Source organism: Schistocerca americana, chromosome 5 (assembly GCF_021461395.2).
Source record: "Schistocerca americana isolate TAMUIC-IGC-003095 chromosome 5, iqSchAmer2.1, whole genome shotgun sequence".
Classification (NCBI taxonomy): Eukaryota; Metazoa; Arthropoda; class Insecta; order Orthoptera; family Acrididae; genus Schistocerca; species Schistocerca americana.
The window spans coordinates 641,451,698-641,476,557 of NC_060123.1; the positions used below are offsets into that span (position 1 = coordinate 641,451,698).

The 24,860-nt window shown below is 39.4% G+C and overlaps 1 protein-coding gene across 1 annotated transcript in view; it reads right to left on the reverse strand.

Moving 5' to 3' along the window:
• Positions 1–549: 549 nt before the first annotated feature.
• The window catches only part of LOC124615584 (methyl farnesoate epoxidase-like), a 196,717-nt gene continuing 172,406 nt past the window's right edge, over positions 550–24,860 (reverse strand). The window contains exons 6-9 of the mRNA XM_047143570.1: positions 23,736–23,841; positions 23,308–23,488; positions 9,026–9,143; positions 550–1,064 (exon numbers count right to left, since the gene is read on the reverse strand). Of these exons, the coding sequence (XP_046999526.1) occupies positions 741–1,064; positions 9,026–9,143; positions 23,308–23,488; positions 23,736–23,841 (729 nt within the window). The 3' untranslated portion in view covers positions 550–740. The remainder of the gene's footprint in view (positions 1,065–9,025; positions 9,144–23,307; positions 23,489–23,735; positions 23,842–24,860) is intronic.

Consider the following 24,860-nt stretch of genomic DNA (forward strand, 5'->3'; position numbering starts at 1 on the left):
TGCTTGTGTCGACACAACAGTCTGCAATATGACGAAAAAAAAGTGTGTAGTACTGCAAAATAAAGTTTTATGGCAGCTTTTTGGTGGTACATATAAAAATTTCACGAATTTTGAAAGGAGGAGGTGGATGTAAAATGTCTGTTGCACTGAAAATTACCTCATTTAGCTATTGCTGTTTTATCTGTAGATATAATGGAAAGGCTTTTTCTCTCTTTTCTACTTAACACAATCCAAATATTGAAGACACAAATGAAGTTGCTGTGAATTTGTAGCATTCATTTAGCTCCTATGCGACAGCAAACGGCCATGGTTTTCAAGTTCACTGAATTTCCTGTTTATCAATTAAGTGCACAATACTGCCCTAGTTTAGGGAGTGTTTCAGATCAAAATTATAAATACACTACTTCTTTCAGCACAACTTTGCATACTTGTGAAGATATTGCCAACCCTGTGAGTTTACAAACAATGAATGGCCTATGATCAAACAATGTTTTCACATACTGCCATGCTAAACAAGAAGCTCAGGGTAAAAACTGACACACTGCTCTGTTAGTGAGAATTATGTTTTTATAAAAGTAAATATATTTATACAAAAACATATGATGTTAGACAAGAAGTTCAGAACATTTACAGGAACAGGCTGTTGCTAAATGAAAAGCATATTTTCATACAAGTAAATACATTTACAGAAATGCATTCAATACACTACACTTCTTTTTCCAGACATTACTTTTCAAATATCACCTTGTTGAAAAGTGTGCCCTGAAGGGCTTGGGTGCTGTAGTAAACCCAGGCAATGCAAGTGTAGATGGCTTAGGTTCATCTGGAGGCAAAGAAATAGTGAAGTCCTGAAGGAGACTTGCCAAGAAAAGGAACAAATTATTCTTGGCAAGTGCCATGCCAAGACAAACTCTTGAACCAGTGCCAAAGTTGATGAAGAAAGGGTCTCGTACAAATTTGCCAGTCTCCTTGTCAATGAAACGCTCTGGCCGGAACACATCTGGATCTCCCCAATGTTCCCGGTCATGCATGATGCTCCACAAGCTGATGAAGAGCCATGTTCCCTGAAACAAAGTAAAAAGTTAATCATGAGCCCCTTTTTCTTAAATTTGTGAGGTTTCAAGGTTTCCGCAAATAAGTTGTAGATAATAAATGCTACAAGCTCTTGGCCATAACCTTAGTGATCAAAGGAAGGAAGATTGGGTTTAATGTCCTGTCGACATTGAAAGCTTAGTGATACCTGTGACGGTTGGTGATACACGCTCCAGATAACTGCTCATTGTCCTTTTTGAATTTGACTACTGATTGAAGTTTTGATTTATCTTGCATAATCATATGAAGGAATGCACTGTGCTTCATGAAATAGCTTGCTCATAGCAACTAGTTCTGATTCATTCAACACACTCCATTTGCAACAAATGGAACATGCCAACCAATTCAGGAATCTTTCACCTTCTGCAGAGATAGAAAGAGGAAGTATTTTTCTACTGGGTGCCGAGCCATTTGCGCGTGTGGCAATAAGCTGGTGGACAGCATTGTCTAACTCACTAGCCAGCAGTATACTGTGACTGAACTACCGTTCTACTGAACTCTGTTATGTCACTTCTCAATCATCATAAGTCAATAGTGAATAAATGGGTGGGTATGACCAAATGAAAACAAAAGAATCAGGGTGTCCAAAACACACAGTCCATAGACAGTGCACCTCCTTGCATCCTTAGAGACGATAAGTATGTTTTCCATACATATCGCTCTATGGCTTTCTCTATTAACTGAAGGGGTCTGTAGAATAAAGATCTAATTCTGAATTTGGTAAGATACAACCTGTTCACTTTATCAGAGTGCTTTTGAACGTGCTGCATGATGGTAAGTGGTATATCCCTCTGAATCACTAGAAAGCACTGTGTACCATATACATTCAGGTGACAAGTCATGGGATAGTGATATGCATTTATACAGGTCCAGAAATTGTTGGAACTCAGTATTCTGAGATCCACTATGTCAATAGTGTGCTGAGAATACCAGATTTCAGGCACTAACTCCCACCATGGACAATGCAGTTGCTGACTGCGTTCACTTAACAATCAAGACCAGTGGCATTATTGTAATGTTGTCAGCGCTAACAGAAAGCAACACTGCATGAAATAGCTGTAGAAATCAATGTGGGATGTTTGACAAATGTATCCATTATGACAGTGTGGCAGAATCTGGCAGTAATGTGCTATGGCAGTAGACAACTGAAGAGAGTGCCTTTGCTAACTGCACGACGTCACATGCAGTACCTCTCTTGGGCTCGTGACCATATCAGTTGGATCCTAGAAAACTGGAAAACCGTGATGCGATTACATGAGTCCCAATTTCAGTTGGTAAAAGCTGATCATAGCGTTCAAGTGTGGCACAGATCCCATTGACCTTCAACTGAACTGATCACTGATTGGAAAGGGTGAATTCCAATCCCAAAGAAAGCAGGCGTTGACAGATGTGAAAATTACTGAACAATCAGTTTAATAAGTCACAGCTGCAAAATACTAACGCAAATTCTTTACAGATGAATGGAAAAACTGGTAGAAGCCAACCTCGGAGAAGATCAGTTTGGATTCCTTAGAAATATGGGAACATGTGAGGCAATACTTACCCTACGACTTATCTTAGAAGCTAGATTAAGAAAAGGCAAACCTACGTTTCTAGCATTTGTAGACTTGGAGAAAGCTTTTGACAATGTTGAATGGAATACTCTCTTTCAAATTCTGAAGGTGGCAGGAGTAAAATACAGGGAGCGAAAGGCTATTTACAATTTGTATAGAAACCAGATGGCAGTTATAAGGGTCGAGGGACATGAAAGGGAAGCAGTGGTTGGGAAGGGAGTGAGACAGGGTTGTAGCCTCTCCCTGATGTTATTAAATCTGTATATTGAGGAAGCAGTATAGGAAACAAAAGAAAAATTCGGAGTAGGTATTAAAATCTATGCAGAAGAAATAAAAACTGTGAGGTTCGCCAATGACATTGTAATTCTGTCAGCGACAGCAAAGGACTTGGAAGAGCAATTGAACAGAATGGAAAGTGTCTTGAAGGGAGGATATAAGATGAACATCAACAAAAGCAAAACGAGGATAATGGAATGTAGTCAAATTAAGTCGAGTGATGCTGAGAGAATTAGATTAGGAAATGAGACACTTAAAGTAGTAAAGGAGTTTTGCTACTTGGGGAGCAAAATAACTGATGATGATCGAAGTAGAGAGGATATAAAATGTAGACTGGCAATGGCAAGGAAAGTGTTTCTGAAGAAGAAAAATTTGTTAACATCGAGTATAGATTTAAATGTCAGGAAGTCGTTTCTGAAAGTATTTGTATGGAGTGTAGCCATGTATGGAAGTGAAACGTGGACGATAAATAGTTTAGACAAGAAGAGAATAGAAGCTTTCGAAATGTCTTGCTACAGAAGAATGCTGAAGATTAAATGGGTAAATCACATAACTAATGAGGAGGTATTGAATAGGATTGGGGAGAAGAGAAGTTTGTGGCACAACTTGACTAGAAGAAGGGTAGGACATGTTCTGAGGCACCAAGGGATCACCAATTTAGTATTGGAGGGCAGCGTGGAGGGTAAAAATCATAGAGGGAGACCAAGAGATGAATACAGTAAGCAGATTCAGAAGGATGTGGGCTGCAGTATGTACTGGGAGATGAAGAAGCTTGCACAGGATAGAGTAGCATGGAGAGCTGCATCAAACCAGTCTCAGGACTGAAGACCACAACAACAACAACAACAACAACAATGTTTGGCTACTTGGAGACCATTTGCAGCCATTCATGTTCATGTTCCCAAACAAAGATGTCATATCACCAGGCCACAATTGTTCATGTTTGGTTTGAAGAATATTCTGGACAGATTGTCCAACATGAATCCCATCAAACATAATTGAGAAGTCATTTCATGCACAAAATCCTGTGCCAGTAACACTTTCACAATTATGGATGGTTGTAAAGGCAGCATGGCTCAAGATTTCTGCAAGGGACTTCCGATGGCTTTTTGTTGAGTCCCTGCCATTTCAAGTTGCTGCTCTACGCCAGGCTAAAGGAGGTTCAACATGATATTAGGGGTATCCCTTTACTTTTGTCACCTCACTGTAAATGATTCTGTGTTAATGTATTCATCTTCTTTTCATTGAGTTTAATCTGGCTTGTAACATGCAATACCTCAAAATACGTTCTAGTCATTTAACACTTTCTTTTGCCAACCTCTTTAATTAGAACATGCCAATATTGAGAACACATGTAAATAACAAATTCAGTAAATCATAACTGACACTAAATGAGGTGAATGTAGGTTTGCTAGAAATGATACATCAAAGCAGAAATACATATCCGACATGCAAAAAAAATAAATAAATAAATTTCACTGAATGTAAAGTATCTTTTCACAATAAGTCAGACCTAGTTTTCATTATCTGTTATCAAAATATCCAGTCAATAAATAATGAAGAGTGTGTTGTTGAAGCATTCTTGTCAGGGTATATTCAGTATTAATGTTATTTATTTCTCTGAGATCTGGCTTAAAAACATAAAGATGCTGTTCTCCAGTTTTTCTAATTATATCACCAAGAAGATTTCTGCAGGTCTAATGGTGCAAAGTGTAGCTGTCTAGTGCTTGTACAAGATAGCACAGAATTCAGGACCTGCATCAAAACTCACCATTTAAAAAATAAGGAAAAAAAAATTGATCTTTGTGCAGACAAAATCATATTGCCTTAATGTAATAACAACTTACACTTACTATTAACTTGATATTATAATGTACATCTTGGTCTCTGACCAGACTTCCTAGTGTTACAGTGGGTATTTATATAACAAAGAAAATAAACAATTTTTGACAGTTAATGTAACTGGATAGATAAAAAAAAAATATTCTCACCAAGTGGCATCAGCAGAACACACATATAAAAAAAGGTTTTATGTATGCAAGCTTTCAGAGCCTTCTAGCAGAAGGGTTGAAGAGGAAGGAAGAGGGGTTTAGGAAAAGGGTTAGAGTTGAGAAGAGTCATCTAGAACCCCAGATCAGGGGAGACTTACTGGACAGGATGAGAAGGAAAGACTCTTTTGCCTACATTCTAACTCATAACTACTTCACAAACAAATTTGTGGCACAGTCATAGGCACTCACCTATGCCAACCTCTTCATTGACCACCTAAAGGAAATATTTCTAGCTTCCCAAAACACCAAACCCCTGGTCTAGTTCATGTTTATTGATGATATCTTTATAATATGGACACAAGGCCAGGACACCTTATCCTCATTCCTCCAAAATCTCAACACCTCCTCTCCCATCCATTCCACCTGGTCCTCCTCCACCCACTGTACCACCTTCCAAGGTGTTGATTTCCTCATCGAAGAATACTCCATCCCCACCCCAGTCCACATCAAACCCACCAATCACCAACAGTAACTGCACTTTGCCAGCTGCCACCCACTCCATACCAACAAACCCCACCCATACAGCCTGGCCACCCATGGCAGACACATCTGCAACAATGAGAACTCCCTCAAGATCCTCCCTGTGGTCCTCACAAAGGCCTTCACAGACAGGCTATACCACCCAGACCTAATACACAAACAGATCTCCCATGCCATATTTCCACACATACACACACACACACACACACACATATGATCCTCACATCCATCCCAAGAACCAACCAAAAAGAAGTGCCCCCTTGTCACCCAATACCACTTGGGAATGACTGAACCATGTCCTCATCAGGACTCTGATTATTTATCATCATGCCCTGAAATGAGGAACATCCTACCCAACATACTTCCATCCCCTCACAAAGTGGTGTTCCACCACCCGCCCAACCTCCCCAATATCTTAGTCCATCCATATGTCATTCCCACCCCCAATTCCCCGCTACAGAAATCATACCCTTCGGGAAGCTCCAGATGCAAGACCTGCACTATCCACCCACCCAGTATGTCCTACTCCAGTCCTGTCACCAGCTTGTCCTACCCCATCAGAGGCCAGACCAACTGTGAAAGCAGCCATGTTATATACCAGCTCTCCTGCAACCACTTCACAGCATTTTGCATTGGTATGACAACCAAGCAGCTTTCAATGAGAATGAGTGGCCAATGTCAGGCTGTTGCCAAAAACAAAGTGGTCCGCCCAGTGGCACAACATGCAGCAGAGCACAACATGTGAGATTTCAGTGGCTGCTTCACCTCCTCTGCCATCTGGATCCTCCCCACCACCACCACCAGCTTTTCTGAGCTATGCAGATGGGCACTTGTTTCTCCTACAGCTTGAAAAGGAATTTCATTCTGAAAGCTAGCAATGCAAACCTCTGTACCTTTTGTTTGTGTATCTGTTGACAATGCAGCACTTCTGCCTTTCGGTGAGTCATGTCTTTAGTCCTAAATAATTCGTTTTTCTCAACCAGAACTTTGTGTGTGTTATTATATATAGATACAGATATGGAAGTCATATTACGTGTTGCTTTTGCCATAAAATTTTCCAAATGTCTCATGCTGAGTGGTCTGTGTCGCATGTATCTTCGACACTTTCAATTTCCAAAATATAATGAAGGTAGGATACTAGATATCAAAGTAAAATAATATGTGATCCAAGTAACTGTACCTGTATTTCTTTTATCTAAGCCCAGGATGAAAAATTCTATTGAACCTTTAATAGCTGTTTCTGTTAGTTACCATTTTTGGTACCTACGAGTGTTATTATTTTGTTTTGATTTTCCAAGAAAGTAATTACTCTACTGAACAAGTGCACTTGTAATATTTTTTTAATAAATATTCTACTAGAGATACTGATAACTAATTATTATGAATAGCACTATTTCTTTTTAGACACATGAATCACCTTGCTTAATTTCAGTTGATGAGAAAATACTGAGAGAAAAAACTGCACTAAACAGGCCTCGGAAGGCCCAACATTGCCATGTAATATTTTTGCAGCCACCTACTCCATTAGACAGCATGACATATGAGCATGACCCACAGACGTCTTTGCGTTTAGCTTTTCACAGCAATTGTCAGATCATTTTCATTTAACACTTGTATGAGTACTGAATGGCATGGGTTTCCTGATACAAGGGGCTGACAGTTTCTTCGAATTCTACTTCTGTGCCTCAGTTTTGTCTTCTGTACTTATGTAGTTATTGTCCAGAATGATGGTGATGCCTGTTTTAATTGTGACTATTTAGTACCTCAACTTATCATTTTTTATTTAATGTATTTCTGCCTCTTTCTTAACACATGTGTGGAAAAAAGAAAAACTGATTGAGCATAGAGCGATATGCTCACAAGATGATTCCTTCAAGCTTCTTAAAGGGGTTAACACAAGACTGTAGTTATCTCACTGCATGACACACATAGCTGTGTCTAACATTTCTTCTGCCACTTTTGGACTGTGAGACCATTGAAAGCATAAGCCACACATCCTCACTTCAGGTGGTGGTAAAATTGGAAGGGCAATGCAGTCATGCCACTTGGCTGCCAGAAAAAAATACCATGTCCCTAGTCACTGAAACCACCCAGCCACAGTTCTCACTGCTCTGGCTTTTGGCATCAGGAAACTTCTTATTACCTGAAATAATGTATAAATATCTAATAATTCCTAATAGCCACCAAAGGTGCCATTGATCTCGAAGAACTTCTGGTGAATTATTCTTTGGGGAAGATTCAGCTAAGGGCTTACTATCGATTTTTGTTGTGTTTCAGATCCGAAGAATTCTGTGTCCATGAGAATTTGTGTTGAAATTATCTGTTATTATGTGTTAATATTTAGTAGCTAAATTATTTTACTTTAGACTCATGTTTCTTGATTCAGGTGAGGTACATAAATACTGAAAGCTAATGTTCTGTCTAAAGTGCCTGCCTGATATTTTGAAGACACATTGTACTTCAATCCACAGATGGGCAAAAATTTTACCTCATCATATGATATGCCAGTTGAGTGTGTGGATGGACACAGCCCACTTGTTTACCAACATTGGCTTTGAGTTCAACTGTATAGTGAAATATCCTTGGAGTCTTTTGCAGAGGCACAACTGAATAAAGTCATTTAAATTTCAAGCCATACCAGCTGAGCTAAAATTCTTGAGCAGCTGTCTCTGTCATCATCTTCAAGAGTTATTAACCCATTTACCATTCTTAGCAGTCAGTAATTTTAATTACTGAAGATAATGATGGTGACAGTTGCGAAATGATCGAGAGTTATAAATCAAATAACGCAGCTTGAAAACCAAGAGGATTTTTTTGAGTTGGTGAACTACTTGTACAAGTTGTTTAATTCCTTTGTGTGGTAAGTTTCATGAACTTTGAAGTTTATTCTAAAAATGGTTAAGTAACTAAAGGATTTTTCTAAGAATCAGAGAATTAACACTGAAAATCCATCAAATAAACACAAAATGAATGCAAGAAAAGTGATATCTAAGATCCTCCTAGAACACAAAACAGGCATTCTGGCACTGCAGCAGACTGACACTAGATGTGAGAAGGACATATAGCAATGAGGATAAATCCCAGATACTTCCGTGTAGCCAATACTGATGACACCGAGTATTTCAGAAACTGCTTGTCACATTTCTGTGTTCTCCTCAATGTTTTCATGTGTGATTGTCTATTGATGTTTAATACCTGCTCTATGAATTATTTATTATAATTTTAAACCATGCTGTATCTTTCCAATTTTTTTTATTATGTGAATATTAAATTACTGCAAATGTGGATTGGGAGAATACATTGCAAATCTATTCTGTTGGCTACTACTTAAGTGAATCATTACTTTGTCATGAAGAGCCAGACACATACTCAGTGCATACTGCATCTTGTGATGGATTACTGCTGTATTCCAGTTTAGCTGACGATATATTCTACAAGATGCTGTATCGATATACAATTCAAACAGTACAAGAAATACGGGGAGCATGGTGCTGTGCTATGAAATATTAATGTAGTCCAGTACCTGTCTGTGGTCTTCATTACTCTATGTGCTGATTTAGAATTTTGTTTTACCTGGGGAATGTTGTATCCACAGAGGGTTGTGTCCTTGAGAGCAGCATGTGGCGGACACAAGGGTGCAATTGTGTTTATGCGGGAAACCTCAGTTATCACAGCTTCCAGATATGGTAACCTGCAAGAAACATTTGTACTAATAAGCAAAACCTCCTCCTCTACTTTATACAGCACTTCACTATATCAGTTTAGTGTAAGATTTTGACTAAGTTTCTACCTAAAGTAATTAGATCGAATTTAGAGTAGCGGGATTTACTGTAGTTCATGTGCAACACTAATTAACACTACGTTGTTTGCCACTACTATGCACATCTGTATTGTTGCTCCATTTCAATATAACTAACAGGGTTAAACTAATGTAACACACTCTATGGCACAGTGCCTTGAATAGAGAACTGTGTACTGAGAGAGTGAATCATACTCAGGGGAAATTATGTGTGCAACTAGCCAGTTGATGGACTGAGAAAACAAGATACATTTTATGATAATTTTGTTATTTAAAGAGGGAATTATTTTGGTATTTGTAGATTTTATAAATTTGTCCCATTGATAAATTGTTCATAAAAGATATTAATTTGCAATTGGTTAAAATTAAAAGACACAGGCTTGTACAGTTTAATACCAATATTAGATTGGTCACGATGTATATCAGTCAATCAGAGGACAGTATGTTCACGCGAATTGTCTTGTGACATGGATATAAAGAGCTTTGAGCAGATGTGAAAATTTTACAGAATAATGGTTAAAATTTGATCATGAAGTGCAGTAAAGTGGACATCAACGCATGAAAAAGATGAACATGTGAAATTCCGATGTTAATATGCAAACAGTGACTTTTGAATAACCAATATCCTCATGGCATATTATACAAGCTGTGACCACAAAATGAACATTTGTAGTTGTAAAATTATGCAATACTTGAGTGAACGTTTTGTCACAGATAATTTATTTTGTAATCCTTTCCAGTATTAGGTTCAATACCATAATCTGGCTGTTATGAGTGACTGTGTGTGTATTGAAACTAGAACTTAAAATCAGCATGGACTTGACAGTGTTTTTATATCAATCAAATGCCAATATATCCAAGTTTTCACTCTCAAACTACCTTTAGTTAATATGGTACTGAAAAACATTTACTGCATCCACTGGTTAGTGTAATGCTGTTGCTTTTCCAGTAGAAAAACATCATTTGTTTTTAACAGGGAAGGTGTGTGGACCAGACAGCAAAAGAAGAAATTCACCACAAGGTGAGAGGACACTATTTCTGAAGGATGAGCACAAATAACCACGCCATTGAAACTTGAAACTGAAAGTTCCATGGAATATTAGTCCTTTTTAAAATTATTGTTCACAACACAAAGGCAATAATCTACATCTACATCTACATCCATACTCCGCAAGTCACCTGACGGTGTGTGGCGGAGGGTACTCTGAGTACCTTTATCGGTTCGCTCTTCTATTCCAGTCTCATATTGTTCGTGGAAAGAAGGATTGTCGGTATGCTTCTGCGTGGGCTCTAATCTCTCTGATTTTATCCTCATGGTCTCTTCGCAAGATATCCGTAGGAGGGAGCAATATACTGCTTGACTCTTCGTTGATGGTATGTTCTCGACACTTTAACAAAAACCCGTACTGAGCTACTGAGCGTCTCTCATGCAGAGTCTTCCACTGGAGTTTATCTATCATCTCCGTAATGCTTTCACGATTACTAAATGATCCTGTAACGAAGTGTGCTGCTCTCCATTGGATCTTCTCTATCTCTTCTATCAACCCTATCTGGTACGGATCCCACACTGCTGAGCAGTATTCAAGCAATGGGCAAACAAGCGTACTGTAGCCTACTTCCTTTGTTTTTGGATTGCATTTCCTTAGGATTCTTCCAATGAATCTCAGTCTGGCATCTGCTTTACCGACGATCAACTTTATATGATCATTCCATTTTAAATCACTCCTAATGCGTACTCCCAGATAATTTATGGAATTAACTGCTTCCAGTTGCTGACCTGCTATTTTGTAGCTAAATGATAAGGGATCTATTGTTCTATGTATTCACAGCACAGTACACTTGTCTACATTGAGATTGAATTGCCATTCCCTGCACCATGCGTCAATTCGCTGCAGATCCTCCTGCATTTCAGTACAATTTTCCATTGTTACAACCTCTCGATACACCACAGCATCATCTGCAAAAAGCCTCAGTGAACTTCTGATGTCATCCACAATGTCTACATCTACATCTATACTCCGCGAGCCACCTTACGGTGTGTGGCGGAGGGTACTTATTGTACCACTATCTGATCCCCCCTTCCCTGTTCCATTCACGAATTGTGCGTGGGAAGAACGACTGCTTGTAAGTCTCCGTATTTGCTCTAATTTCTCGGATCTTTTCGTTGTGATCATTACGCGAGATATATGTGGGCGGTAGTAATATGTTGCCCATCCCTTCCCGGAATGTGCTCTCTCGTAATTTCGATAATAAACCTCTCCGTATTGCGTAACGCCTTTCTTGAAGTGTCCGCCACTGGAGCTTGTTCAGCATCTCTGTAACGCTCTCGCGCTGACTAAATGTCCCCATGACGAATCGCGCTGCTTTTCGCTGGATCATGTCTATCTCTTCTATTAATCCAACCTGGTAAGGGTCCCATACTGATGAGCAATACTCAAGAATCGGACGAACAAGCGTTTTGTAAGCTACTTCTTTCATCGATGAGTCACATTTTCTTAGAATTCTTCCTATGAATCTCAACCTGGCGCCTGCTTTTCCCACTATTTGTTTTATGTGATCATTCCACTTCAGATCGCTCCGGATAGTAACTCCTAAGTATTTTACGGTCGTTACTGCTTCCAATGATTTACCACCTATGGCATAATCGTACTGGAATGGATTTCTGCCCCTACGTATGCGCATTATATTACATTTATCTACGTTTAGGGAAAGCTGCCAGCTGTCGCACCATGCATTAATCCTCTGCAGGTCCTCCTGGAGTACGTACGAGTCTTCTGATGTTGCTACTTTCTTGTAGACAACTGTGTCATCTGCAAATAGCCTCACAGAGCTACCGATGTTGTCAACTAAGTCATTTATGTATATTGTAAACAATAAAGGTCCTATCACGCTTCCCTGCGGTACTCCCAAAATTACCTCTACATCTGCAGATTTTGAACCGTTAAGAATGACATGTTGTGTTCTTTCTTCTAGGAAATCCTGAATCCAATCACAAACCTGGTCCGATATTCCGTAAGCTCGTATTTTTTTCACTAAACGTAAGTGCAGAACCGTATCAAATGCCTTCCTGAAGTCCAGGAATACGGCATCAATCTGCTCGCCAGTGTCTACGGCACTGTGAATTTCTTGGGCAAATAGGGCGAGCTGAGTTTCACATGATCTCTGTTTGCGGAATCCATGTTGGTTATGATGAAGGAGATTTGTATTATCTAAGAACGTCATAATACGAGAACACAAAACATGTTCCATTATTCTACAACAGATTGACGTAAGCAAAATAGGCCTATAATTATTCGCATCTGATTTATGACCCTTCTTGAAAATGGAAACGACCTGCGCTTTCTTCCAGTCGCTAGGTACTTTACGTTCTTCCAGCGATCTACAATAAATTGCTGATAGAAAGGGGGCAAGTTCTTTAGCATAATCACTGTAGAATCTTAAGGGTATCTCGTCTGGTCCGGATGCTTTTCCGCTACTAAGTGATAGCAGTTGTTTTTCAATTCCGATATCGTTTATTTCAATATTTTCCATTTTGGCGTCCGTGCGACGGCTGAAGTCAGGGACCGTGTTACGATTTTCCGCAGTGAAACAGTTTCGGAACACTGAATTCAGTATTTCTGCCTTTCTTCGGTCGTCCTCTGTATGTCATTTATGTATATTGTGAATAGCAACGGTCCTATGACACTCCCCTGCGGCACACCTGAAATCGCTCTTACTTCGGAAGACTTCTCTCCATTGAGAATGACATGCTGCGTTCTGTTATCTAGGAACTCCTCAATCCAATCACACAATTGGTCTGATAGTCCATATGCTCTTACTTTGCTCATTAAACAACTGTGGGGAACTGTATCGAACGCCTTGCGGAAGTCAAGAAACATGGCATCTACCTGTGAACCCGTGTCTATGGCCCTCTGAGTCTCGTGGACGAATAGCGCGAGCTGGGTTTCACACGACCGTCTATTTCGAAACCCATGCTGATTGCTACAGAGTAGATTTCTAGTCTCCAGAAAAGTCACTATACTCCAACATAGCTCGTGCTCCAAAATTCTACAACCGATCGATGTTAGAGATATAGGTCTATAGTTCTGCACATCTGTTGGACAGCCCTTCTTGAAAACGGAGATAACCTGTGCCCTTTTCCAATCCTTTGGAAAGCTACGCTCTTCTAGAGACCTGTGGTACACCGCTGCAAGAAGGAGGGGAAGTTCCTTCGCGTACTCTGTGTAAAATCAAACTGGTATCCCATCAGGTCCAGTGGCCTTTCCTCTTTTGAGTGATTTTAATTGCTTATCTATCCCTCTGTCGTCTATTTCGATATCTACCATTTTGTCATCTGTGCGACAATCTAGAGAAGGAACTACAGTGCAGTCTTCCTCTGTGAAACAGCTTTGCAAAAAAAATTTAGTATTTCGGCCTTTAGTCTGTCATCCTCCGTTTCAGTACCATTTTGGTCGCAGAGTGTCTGGACATTTTGTTTTGATCCACCTACTGCTTTGACATAAGACCAAAATTTCTTAGGATTTTCTGCCAAGTCGGTACACAGAACTTTACTTTCAAATTCATTGAACGCCTCTCGCATAGCCCTCCTCACACTACATTTTGCTTCACGTAATTTTTGTTTGTCTGCAAGGCTTTGGCTATGTTTATGTTTGCTGTGAAGTTCCCTTTGCTTCCGCAGCAGTTTTCTAACTCGGTTGTTGTACCACGGTGGCTCTTTTCCATCTCTTATGATCTTGCTTGGCACATACTCATCTAACACATATTGTACGATGGTTTTGAGCTTTGTCCACTGATCCTCAACACTATCTGTACTTGAGACAAAACTTTTGTGTTGAGCCATCAGGTACTCTGTAATCTGCTTTTTGTCACTTTTGCTAAATTGAAAAATCTTCCTACCTTTTTTAATATTTCTATTTATGGCTGAAATCATCGATGCAGTAACCGCTTTATGATCGCTGATTCCCTGTTCTGCCTTAACTGTTTCAAATAGTTCGGGTCTGTTTGTCACCAGAAGGTTTAATATGTTATCACCATGAGTCAGTTCTCTGTTTAACTGCTCAAGGTAGTTTTCAGATAAAGAACTTAAAAAAAATTCACTGGATTCTTTGTCCCTGCCACCCGTTATGAAGTTTGAGTCTCCCAGTCTATATCTGGCAAGTTAAAATCTCCACCCAGAACTATAACATGGTGGGGAAATCTAATCAAAATATTTTCCATATTATCCTTCAGGTGCTCAGCCACAACAGCTGCTGAGCCAGGGGGCCTATAGAGACATCCAATTACCATGTCTGAGCCTGCTTTAACTGTGACCTTCACCCAAATTATTTCACATTTCAGATCTCCGTCAATTTCCTTCGGTACTATTGCACTTCTTATCACTATAAACACGCCTCCCCCTTTACTGTCCAGCCTGTCTCTGCGGTATACATTCCAATCTGAGTTTAGGATTTCATTACTGTTTACGTCTGGTTTCAGCCAACTTTCTGTTCCTAGTACTATATGGGCATTGTGACCATTTATTAATGAGAGCAGTTCTGGGACCTTTCTATAGACGCTCCTGCAGTTTACTATTAGCACATTAATATTGTTATTCCCTGTTGCATTTTGCCTACTCCTACCTTGCCGCGTCTCAGGAGGCATCTTCTCGGGTGTAGGGAGGGAATTCTCTAACCTAAAAAACCCCCATGTGCACTCCACACGTACTCCGCTACCCTTGTAGCCAATTCCAGCGTGTAGTGCACGCCTGACCTATTTAGGGGGACCCTACATTTCTCCACCCCATAGCGGAGGTCGAGAAATTTGCACCCCAGATCACTGCAGAATCGTCTGAGCCTCTGGTTTAAGCCTTCCACTTGGCTCCAAACCAGAGGACCGCGATCAGTTCTGGGAACGATACTACAAATGGTTAGCTCTGATTCCACCCCTCTGAACCCAGACGGCAGGAGTCATTGGTGCCGACATGAGCAACAATTTGCAGTCGGGTGCACCCAGTGCTCTCTATCGCCGCTGGCAGGGCCTCCTCCACATCTCAGATGAGACCCCCCGGCAAGCAGACAGAGTGAACACTGGCCTTCTTCCCCGACCTTTCCGCTATTTCCCTAAGGGGCTCCATCACCCGCCTAACGTTGGAGCTCCCAATAACTAATAAACCCCTCCCCCCGTGTGCCTGCTCGGACGTTGCTGAAGGAGTGGCCACATGTCCACTCACAGGCAGAGCGGGCGATGCCACACGGCCAGCCTCCACACTGACCCTCCGCCTCGTGCGTCGCGAACGCCGCTGAACCCGCCACTCCCCTTGGGGAGAGGGTGGCCCAAACGCGCCCGGTACCCGCGAAGATGTCTCGATAGCAGGGACAGTGGGCGAAGCATTTTACACCTGGGGTGTACCAGACTCCCCACTGCCGCTACACTCCTAGGCAGCAGCCTGAAGACGGCTGACTGCGGCCATCAACACGTTCAGCTGTTCGCGAACAGTGGCCAGCTCCTCCTGCGTCCGTACACAGCAGTCACACATCCTATCCATCCTAAGATCTCAATGTACTGTAGAGAGTTAATCAACTTTTAACTAGACAGCTAATTCACTAAAGGTGGCTGATTGTTGGCTAAACTGTGGTTGCTAGCCACTTCTTGTAGAAAACAATGAAAATAGCACTACCTGTCTCTGGACTGCATTGAAAACAAACACTAGCACTACTGGCACTATGGTTGACTAAAGGGACTCTCTCTGACTGTATTCAAAACAAACACGAAATATATGGAACACTATTACTAGCACTCGACAACTAAAGCTTCCTAAAAGCAAAAACACACGGAAGGAGAAGTGACAAGTAAGAAAAATACAGTTAATACTTAAATTAAGGTACTGAACTGAAACTTATTATATGTGGGCATTAACCTTTGTATGCTTTCACTCACATTAAGACCATTGTGAAACTATAAATCGTTATGCACAAAATATTAACAATGTCTATATCATCATCTATAGTCCACAAGCCAGCTTATGATGTTTGGCAGCTGACATCACTCTGGACGGTTACTCTTAGGTGATTTGTGCTTGGTACTGTTTCCACTGTCTGCCTCTGTAGCTGAGTAGTCAGTGTGGCTGACTGCTACGCAGGAGATCTCAATTCAATTCCTGGTAGTGCTAAGGATTTTTCCTTGTTGGAAGAACTGGGATGGGGTGCAGTCAGACTTGTGAGGTCAATTGAGGAGATATTTAAGAATAATAGCAGTTCCAAAGTCCAGAAACCCCACAATGACCAAAAGAGTCATGTGTTGGCTTCATGTCCCTCCATACTCCATCCAGTGACATCACTGGCAGGGGAAGACATTGCAGTCAGTCACACATGATCCACCCGCCTTATGCCAGGATGAGGAACTTTGTCTTACCTTACCTTACCTTACTATTTTACTGCCAATAGCATAATAAAGAATAATGGAACCCCGCGCCTATTTCTCACAATGCATTACATAGATGAATGAAATTTAATGACCGCTTTAATTAGATAATTTAACTAAATTATCTACAATAACAATGTTTGTTTAATGAATCTGCCCACAGTTTAATCACTGCAGTGTAAGTAAATTTGCAGTGCATTAATCATCTATTAAATACCTAATATTTTACTGTAAATTGTTTATTCATAGAGTACATTGTCTATTCAAGAAATGGTTTAAAAGTAGAATCCCCAGAAAATGCTACCAAGTCCTTATCATCTTCTTCTATGTTCTCCAGCTAAGTGGTTCTTCCTGTACACTACCCATGAAATGCACATGCCTTTGTTGTCATCCAGTATATTGGCAGAACACTTAGAAAATGTAACAGACCTACTAAGGAGACTGCCTACACTATGCTTGTCCATCCTCTTTTAGAATTCTGCTGTGCAGTGTGGGATCCTTACCAGATAGAACTGATGGAGCACATCGAAAAAGTTCAAAGAAAGGCAGCACGTTTTGTATTATCATGAAATATGGGAAAGACTGTCACAGAAATGATACAGGATTTGTGCTGGAAATCATTAAAAGAAAGGCATTTTTCATTGCATCAGAATCTTCTCACGAAAATCCAATTACCAACTTTCTCCTCCGAATGTGAAAATATTTTGTTGACACTGACCTACATAGGGAGGAACGATCACCATGATAAAATAAGGGAAATCAAAGCTCATACAGAAAGATATAGGTGTTCATTCTTTCTGCGCACTATACGAGATTGGAATAATAGAGAACTGTGAAGGTGGTTCGATGAACCCTCTGCCAGGCACTTGAATGTGATTTGCAGAGTGTCCATGTAGATGTAGATGGAAATACCAATCTAGTAACTGAATCAAAGTCGTGTGTCTGCAAAAAACAAGAACCAAACCCGTGTGATTGTGACAATAAACAAATAGTAGGCTCTGTATCTGATGAGAAGATGACAAATGAAGCACTAGTCAGGAAATCAGTCTTGAAATACAAATGGAAGACAGTAAACTATAGTAAAAAGAAAAACAAGGTTGATACTGAAGTGGAAAAAACATGTGATGAAAACATACGACCAAAAAAATATCTGATAATAGGTGACTCGCTGTTAAAAAATATAGTAGTACCAGAATGCGAAATTGATGTTCATCCTGGAATTAGAACTTACCAACTTAGTAAACATGTGACAAGCATTTCGACAGCAAAACAGGGTGTGGGAACCAATGCAACGGAAGCCAGACAAGATCACAAAGGCATTTTCATCCATGTTGAGAAAATTCTGTTTGAAATAGCAGTGAATAAGAACATACTAACGAAGCCAGAAACCTGATTTGTTCAGCAAAAAGCGCTTATCCATCCTCAAAAATAATAATTAGTGGCATTGTAAATAAGAGGTCAGTAAGTGAAAAGTACATTTTCAAAATAAACAGTGGTGTGAGAGAGCAGTGCAACAGACTTGGAGCAATATTCATTGATCCCAATAAATTTTTATATGATAAATGTCTAGGGAGGGATGGTTTCCACTTGAACAGACTAGGCTCTGCAGCTTTAAGTAAAATGTATATGGATGTCTGCAAAATCATAAACGAGGGAAACTAATATATCCTGATGGGGGTAGTAAACTATTTAAACAGAAAAATGTCCACATTTCTGCACCTAAGACGTCACAAAGTTGTGAAAAGGCAGTTTTTCGGGAGGAACGTCCTGAAGAAACAAGAAACAAAATGTGTGTTACAGTACCCAAGCAAAAAGTGCATACAATTACAGCAAGCACTAAGTGAGGAAAATGCAGATGTAGTCATTCTTACAGAACATGGATTGTCTAATACTTTAATTATAATGACTAAATTTGACAACTATACTCTGAGTAGTAATTTCTGTTGAACAGAACATAAAAGTGGGGGAGTTGCCATATATTGTAAAGACCATCTACATGTCACAAAACTGGATTTTATCACAGAACTTAGTGTGGAAATGACATTTGAAATTTCAACAATAAAGCTGTTGGTAAATAAAGTGCCCCTGATTGTTATAGGTCTGTACAGATCTCCTAGTAGTATTGTGATTAATTTCTTACAAAACATGGAAAAAATTATAGAAATTGTATGTAATAAGAACATAGGTATTGTTATAACTGGTGATTTTAATACAGATTCCTTAAAGTATTATGAAAAAGTAAATGATATTCTGTGTAGCTATAATCTGTCAGACAGAGTTAATGGGCTAACAAGACTAACTAAAGACTCCTCTAGCTGTACAGATCACTTTACACCAAACTAGATAACTGCAGAGTTGACATAATAAACCTTCACCTCTCTGATCATCTTTGCCAAACAATGAAAATACTGAATATGTACGATTCACAAAGTACATATGAGAAGATGGAAATAAGATGTATAAATGAAAAATGTTTAGAGAAGTTGGTGTCCGCACTGCAGTCTGAGACATGGAATGACATATATTGTGCAGAAAATGTTGCAGACAAATGGAGTAACTTTTACAACACTTTCCTTGCCCATTTCAATGTAACATGTCCAGTTACTTTCAAAAAGAAATATTCTCAAAACCGAATAAGACTTCCTTCAGAAGTAAAACATCTGAAGGAGAAAATGTTTATTACTTGGATAATATATAAAACGTTTCCAGGTAAATCAACTGGAGACAACAACTAAACATGTCAAAAAGCCTATAAACAAGCACTGAATATATACACAAAGCAAATTATACAGCAAAAAATTGCTACCTCAAATAACATAAGCAAATCAGTATGGAACTGTGTAAATGAGAGAATCAGCAGAAAATCAAAGCCTAGTGTCAACAATATCCAACTAATGACTGATAATGTAAATATTTCAGATCCATATATGATCAGCAAGGTTTTTATACCAACCTTATAAATTCAGGTAACATGTGTGTGACCTTTGACACTGATGACAACATAACTCCTTACCAGGTACAAAAATCAGTGCTAATGTATGAAACAGATACAACTGAAGTAGAGAGAATCATAAATAAAATTCAAAACAAATTCTCTATGGGATGGGATGAAATCTCCTCCGTTACAATAAAACGAGGCAAACATTCACTCATACCTTTCTGGTCCACCTTTTCAATGAAAATTTCAATAGAAGTGTGTTTCCATCTGTATTAAAATATACAATAGTCAAGCCATTGCACAAAAAAGGTAGTATTGACAAAGTTGAAAACTACTGACCCATTAGCTTCATTCCAATCCTAAGAAAAGTATTAGAAAAGACTATTTTACTACTGTTAGAAAACTTTCCAGTCAAAGAAAAAGAGCTATGAGAAACCAAACATGGATTTAGGAAAGGCTATTCAACATAATCTGCCATATGTGATGTAGTACATACGATACTTATGAAATTAGATGAAAAAGAAAATGTGGCACGTTTGTTCCTAGATTTATCACGTGCCTTTGACGAAGTATCTCATAAGCTGCTACTTGAGAAACTGGAAACTTATGGTATCACATGAATAGCCAAAAGTCTCATACAGTCATACCTAAAAGACAGATATCAGGTCACACAAGCCACACACAAAGTGGGCAACATTATTAAGAAGTACAGCTCCAGTCCAGCTATAGTAAGGTATGGTGTGCCCCAAAGGTCAGTTCTGGGTCCTTTATTGTTCATACTATATGTTAATGATCTGCCCACAGAATACAACAGCAAGATACTTAACTATGCGGATGACACAACCATTGTTAACTGGGGAACCAATGAGAATGATTTGGCCCAAAATTGTTCTGGTTTCTTATTTGGACTGAAGAATTACTTCAAAAATAAATCACTTAAACTTAAACATCAATAAAACAAATCTAATGGAACTTCAAATACACCACAAACAAGATAAAATGAAATGGAGTGTTGTGTCTGATAATGGTTCAGAGATAAAATTGAAAGATCAAACCGTCTTCCTTGGTGTAATATACCTAAAAACAAAGATGATGAGACTTACCAAACAAAAGCCCTGGCAGGTCGATAGACACACAAACAAACACAAACATACACACAAAATTCTAGCTTTCGCAACCAACGGTTGCTTCGTCAGGAAAGAGGGAAGGAGAGGGAAAGACGAAAGGATGTGGGTTTTAAGGGAGAGGGTAAGGAGTCATTCCAATCCCGGGGGTGGAAAGACTTACCTTAGGGGGAAAAAAGGACGGGTATACACTCGCACACACACACACATATCCATCCGCACATACACAGCCCTCGTCAAAGATTTACTGTCCTACACTCGTACTTTTACTGCCCTCGTCAAAGATTTACTGTCCTACACTCGTACTTTTACTCACAATCTGGAACCACAACACCCTAATTCAGTAGTTAACCTTTCCTCCAAACCTCTCTCCCAATCCGAAACCTCTGTCCTATCCAAAGGCCTCACCTTCAGCCCCACTCCCAGATTCAACCAAACAGCCCTCATCAAAGATTTACTGTCCTACACTCGTACTTTTACTTGTTTCCCTCTATTATATTCCTTGGTGTAATGTTAGACCAGCATCTCTCTTGGGTGCATCATATCGATTTCTTATGCCAAAAACTAAGCAAATAAATTTATGCAATGTGGACAATGTCACAATTTCTTAAATATGAGCAAATGCGTATAATCTACTATGCTTTAGTGTATCCATAACTCACATATGGAATTGAAGTACGGGGATGTGCTGCTGCCTAGCATGTAAACAGGGTATTCATCCTTAAAAAAAGGCAGTTAGGATCATATGTAAGCTTAGATATAATGAGTCCTGCAAAGCAATTTTCAAAATTAAGAAACTACTAACACTCCCATCACTATATATTTATAGAACTGTTCAGCTGATGCTAAAATACAAGCAGTACAATCATCTAAATAGGGAAGTGCACATGTCCAATACTAGGAGGGATGATGATTATCACCTGGAAAGAAATGATACAAAAAGTGCAGACAAGAGCCCCTATTACATGGGGATCAAATTTTGTAACAAACTTGCAAAAAAATTAAAAAGCTTACGTGGAAGCTGCTTTGAAATTGCCTTGAAGGAGTTCCTCAGCAATAAGCGTTTTTATAGTATTAAGGAATTCCTCTCAGAGGAGTAGAACACTTTCATTTGTATAAGTAAGGTTTTGGAGACAATGCTGTAGGTTGGACATAGACCTGCAACCGGTAACAAGCGTCTGAGGAATTGGTGAACATCAACTGACAATGATTATTCCATTTGGCATCACACCAGAAGGTGTTCAGAAAGTGATTGATCTGGTTCTGCAAGAGCATCCAATATCTCAGCAACACCTTGGGAGTAAGTTATGGACTTATAAACATAGTCTGTCAGAAGAACTGTATACAAGAAGTTTATGTCTTGACTGTGTCAAGGTAACCAGAAGCACCATCATGTAGAAATCTGTAGGGAACTTAAACAATTGCATCATAATGATCCAAACTTTCTTTTGATGGTTGTCCCTGTAACCCTGAAACCAAACAACAATTGATGTAGTTCGAGAATCCTTCTTCACCTAGGCTAAAAAAAGGTTGACAAGTCAAGAGTAATATGAAGTTCTTGTTGATCTGTTTCATTTTATATATATTTGGATTATTCAGAAGGAGTTCTTTCCTCCTGGTCAGGCAATCAGTTAAGTGTTGTACTGTGATGTTCTAAGATGTTTCAGGAATTACATAAGGAGAAAATGTCCTCATAAGTGGTGTATAAATGACTAGGCACTCTACCAGGAAAATGCATGACAACATACAGAAGGAAATTTTGACTAAGAACAAGAAGATAGTCGTTCTGCATCAGCTGTGTCAGTGGCACAGCTGGGGGGTGTGTGGGGAGTGATCCGCACCGGGTACCAGCTCCAGTGGGGTAACAGAACTTGCAACATCGTGTGGCATGAGGCCCAAAAATATTTTTTAAATGTCTTATGGTTTGGATAGAACAATGAGCTGAGGACAAATATAAGACAATGCTGCTACAGTATCTGGAATGTGTTTAGGAGTTCAACCAAGAATTTGTGAATTTAAACCTAAGGTACTGCTTGTACCACTCTATTGATCTGTGCAGAAAGTGAGTTGACAAATTTCTATGAAAACTGATACACACACTGCGAAACCATGTGACTTATATCAGGTTATATTGCTGTCTTCGGCCTCAGCAGTCTGATTAAAACCTCAGAAACAGAATTTACAACGATTGTAAAATGTTTAGTTCACAATTATAGTGATATTTTTGAAGAAGGAATCATAGTAGTAATTCCACATCTAAGAATATTTTCGCAAGCTGCCAAATTTCCAAAGTGAGGGTGGGGTGACAAGTTCAAACTCCATGCTGGGTGCCAAACTACCTACTTTGCTACTGTTGCATGTGAGATATGAGTTCTTCCTTTCCCAAAGATGAAATAAAGTTGAAGGGGAAAAAATTTGATACAATGAAGGAATTACGAGTGGAACTGCAGAGGATACTAAACATCCTATTTTAGAAGCAGCAGAAATGTTGGGATGGAGCTGATGCAGAATAAGATCTAGGTGAGACATAATAATTTTAGTTAAAATACTTTTGGAACTTTTGAATACCACTTTGTATAGACTTAATGCAACATACTGTGGCCTGTCTTCAAGAGAGACCCTGCGGGCCTGCCCCACAACAAGATCCAGTTCTTTGTGCAGTTTCTGCTGCACGTCTGGGTGGAGAACTAGGTACATCACAGCAAATGCCAATGTGTTGGACACTGATTCCGCACCAGCACCAAAGAGATCGAATACAGTGGCCACAAGTCCATCCTCTGAAAGAAAAAGAGAGAAGAAATAACTTTGGCACGATGTGCATTGGATTGCTGTCGCATCTGTTAAAAATGCCACAATTTTGACTGGTACTCACATGAATAGCATTAGAGCAAGAGAGAGAAGTACAGCCAAGAATAGTTTTCAGCTTAAAAGTGTGCACAATACTGTTTAGCATGTTTGTATGGTAAAAATGATAATGGCTTTACAGGCATGAAGTTTAGTGCTTTTCACACAAGATTCACTAACCTGTGAATGTAGGGTCCTTGGATGCATCCATCTCCCGCAGGTAAACGTCAATGAAATCTCGTGGATTGTCCACATCTAGAGTCTCCCTGTGCTGGTGCACTGCTTCCTGTTCACACACAAGACATCAGCTAAGTTGTAATGATAAGATAAAGTACATAGTTATTTTCTCTCTTTATGATGTTTAACCCTCGAATAGTCGCATGGGTGACATATGTCAGCCAGCGATTTCCTTTTTGTTGTGTTGTTGCCCATACGAGTTGTCCACAGATATGCATTTGTATAGCTTCGGAAAAGAGGAGGAGGGGGGGGGGGGGGTGCAGTCCCTTTTAAAGGTCAATATTTCATCATATTTGTTTGAATATGTTACGGAGTATAAAAATAAGTTTATCCACATTGTGTGCTCTGACTGACAATTTTCAACCACATCACTATTGGTGTTGCCATTTCCATTTCTATTCTGACAAATAATTTATTTATTATTCAGTGTTTAATGTCTATATTATTGGGTTTATACTTCATATTGTATAATATGCTTCACATTGCTTCACACAATACCCTTGTTGTTGTACTGTCACAAGAAGAATAAAGCTGTCCTTGTAATTTCTACGATGCACCATGACGAATTTATTGACAGTGATACAGGGGACATGAAAAAGCCTGAGATTGTACCATTTTACAACATGATAAAAGTTGGTGTGGATTTTCCTGACAAGCTGTCTCAAAAAATAAATAAATAAATAAAACAAATAAATAAATGATGAGGCTCAAAATACAAGGCACTGGGCTATGAAAGAGTTCTACAAGCCATTAAACTTAGCTGCAATAAATGCAATTTATATTTATAAATTCAATAAAAATGAAGATCAAGCACTGAAGAGCACTACTGTCCTAACCAATCTTGCATGGGAACTTACAAGACCCTAAATAGACAGGTTGAGGACAACTGGTGTCTAGGCAGATCAGGAGGCATGAACTTTCACTGCTTGGAGTGGAAAAGAGTGTAAACAGGCTGCAAGGGGAAATAAAAGGAAAAAGAGGAAGATGTTATGAGTGAGTTAGATCTCGGGACAAATTAACAAGAAAGTGATGTATTAGGTGTGATGGGCAGGCCTGCCGTGAACATTT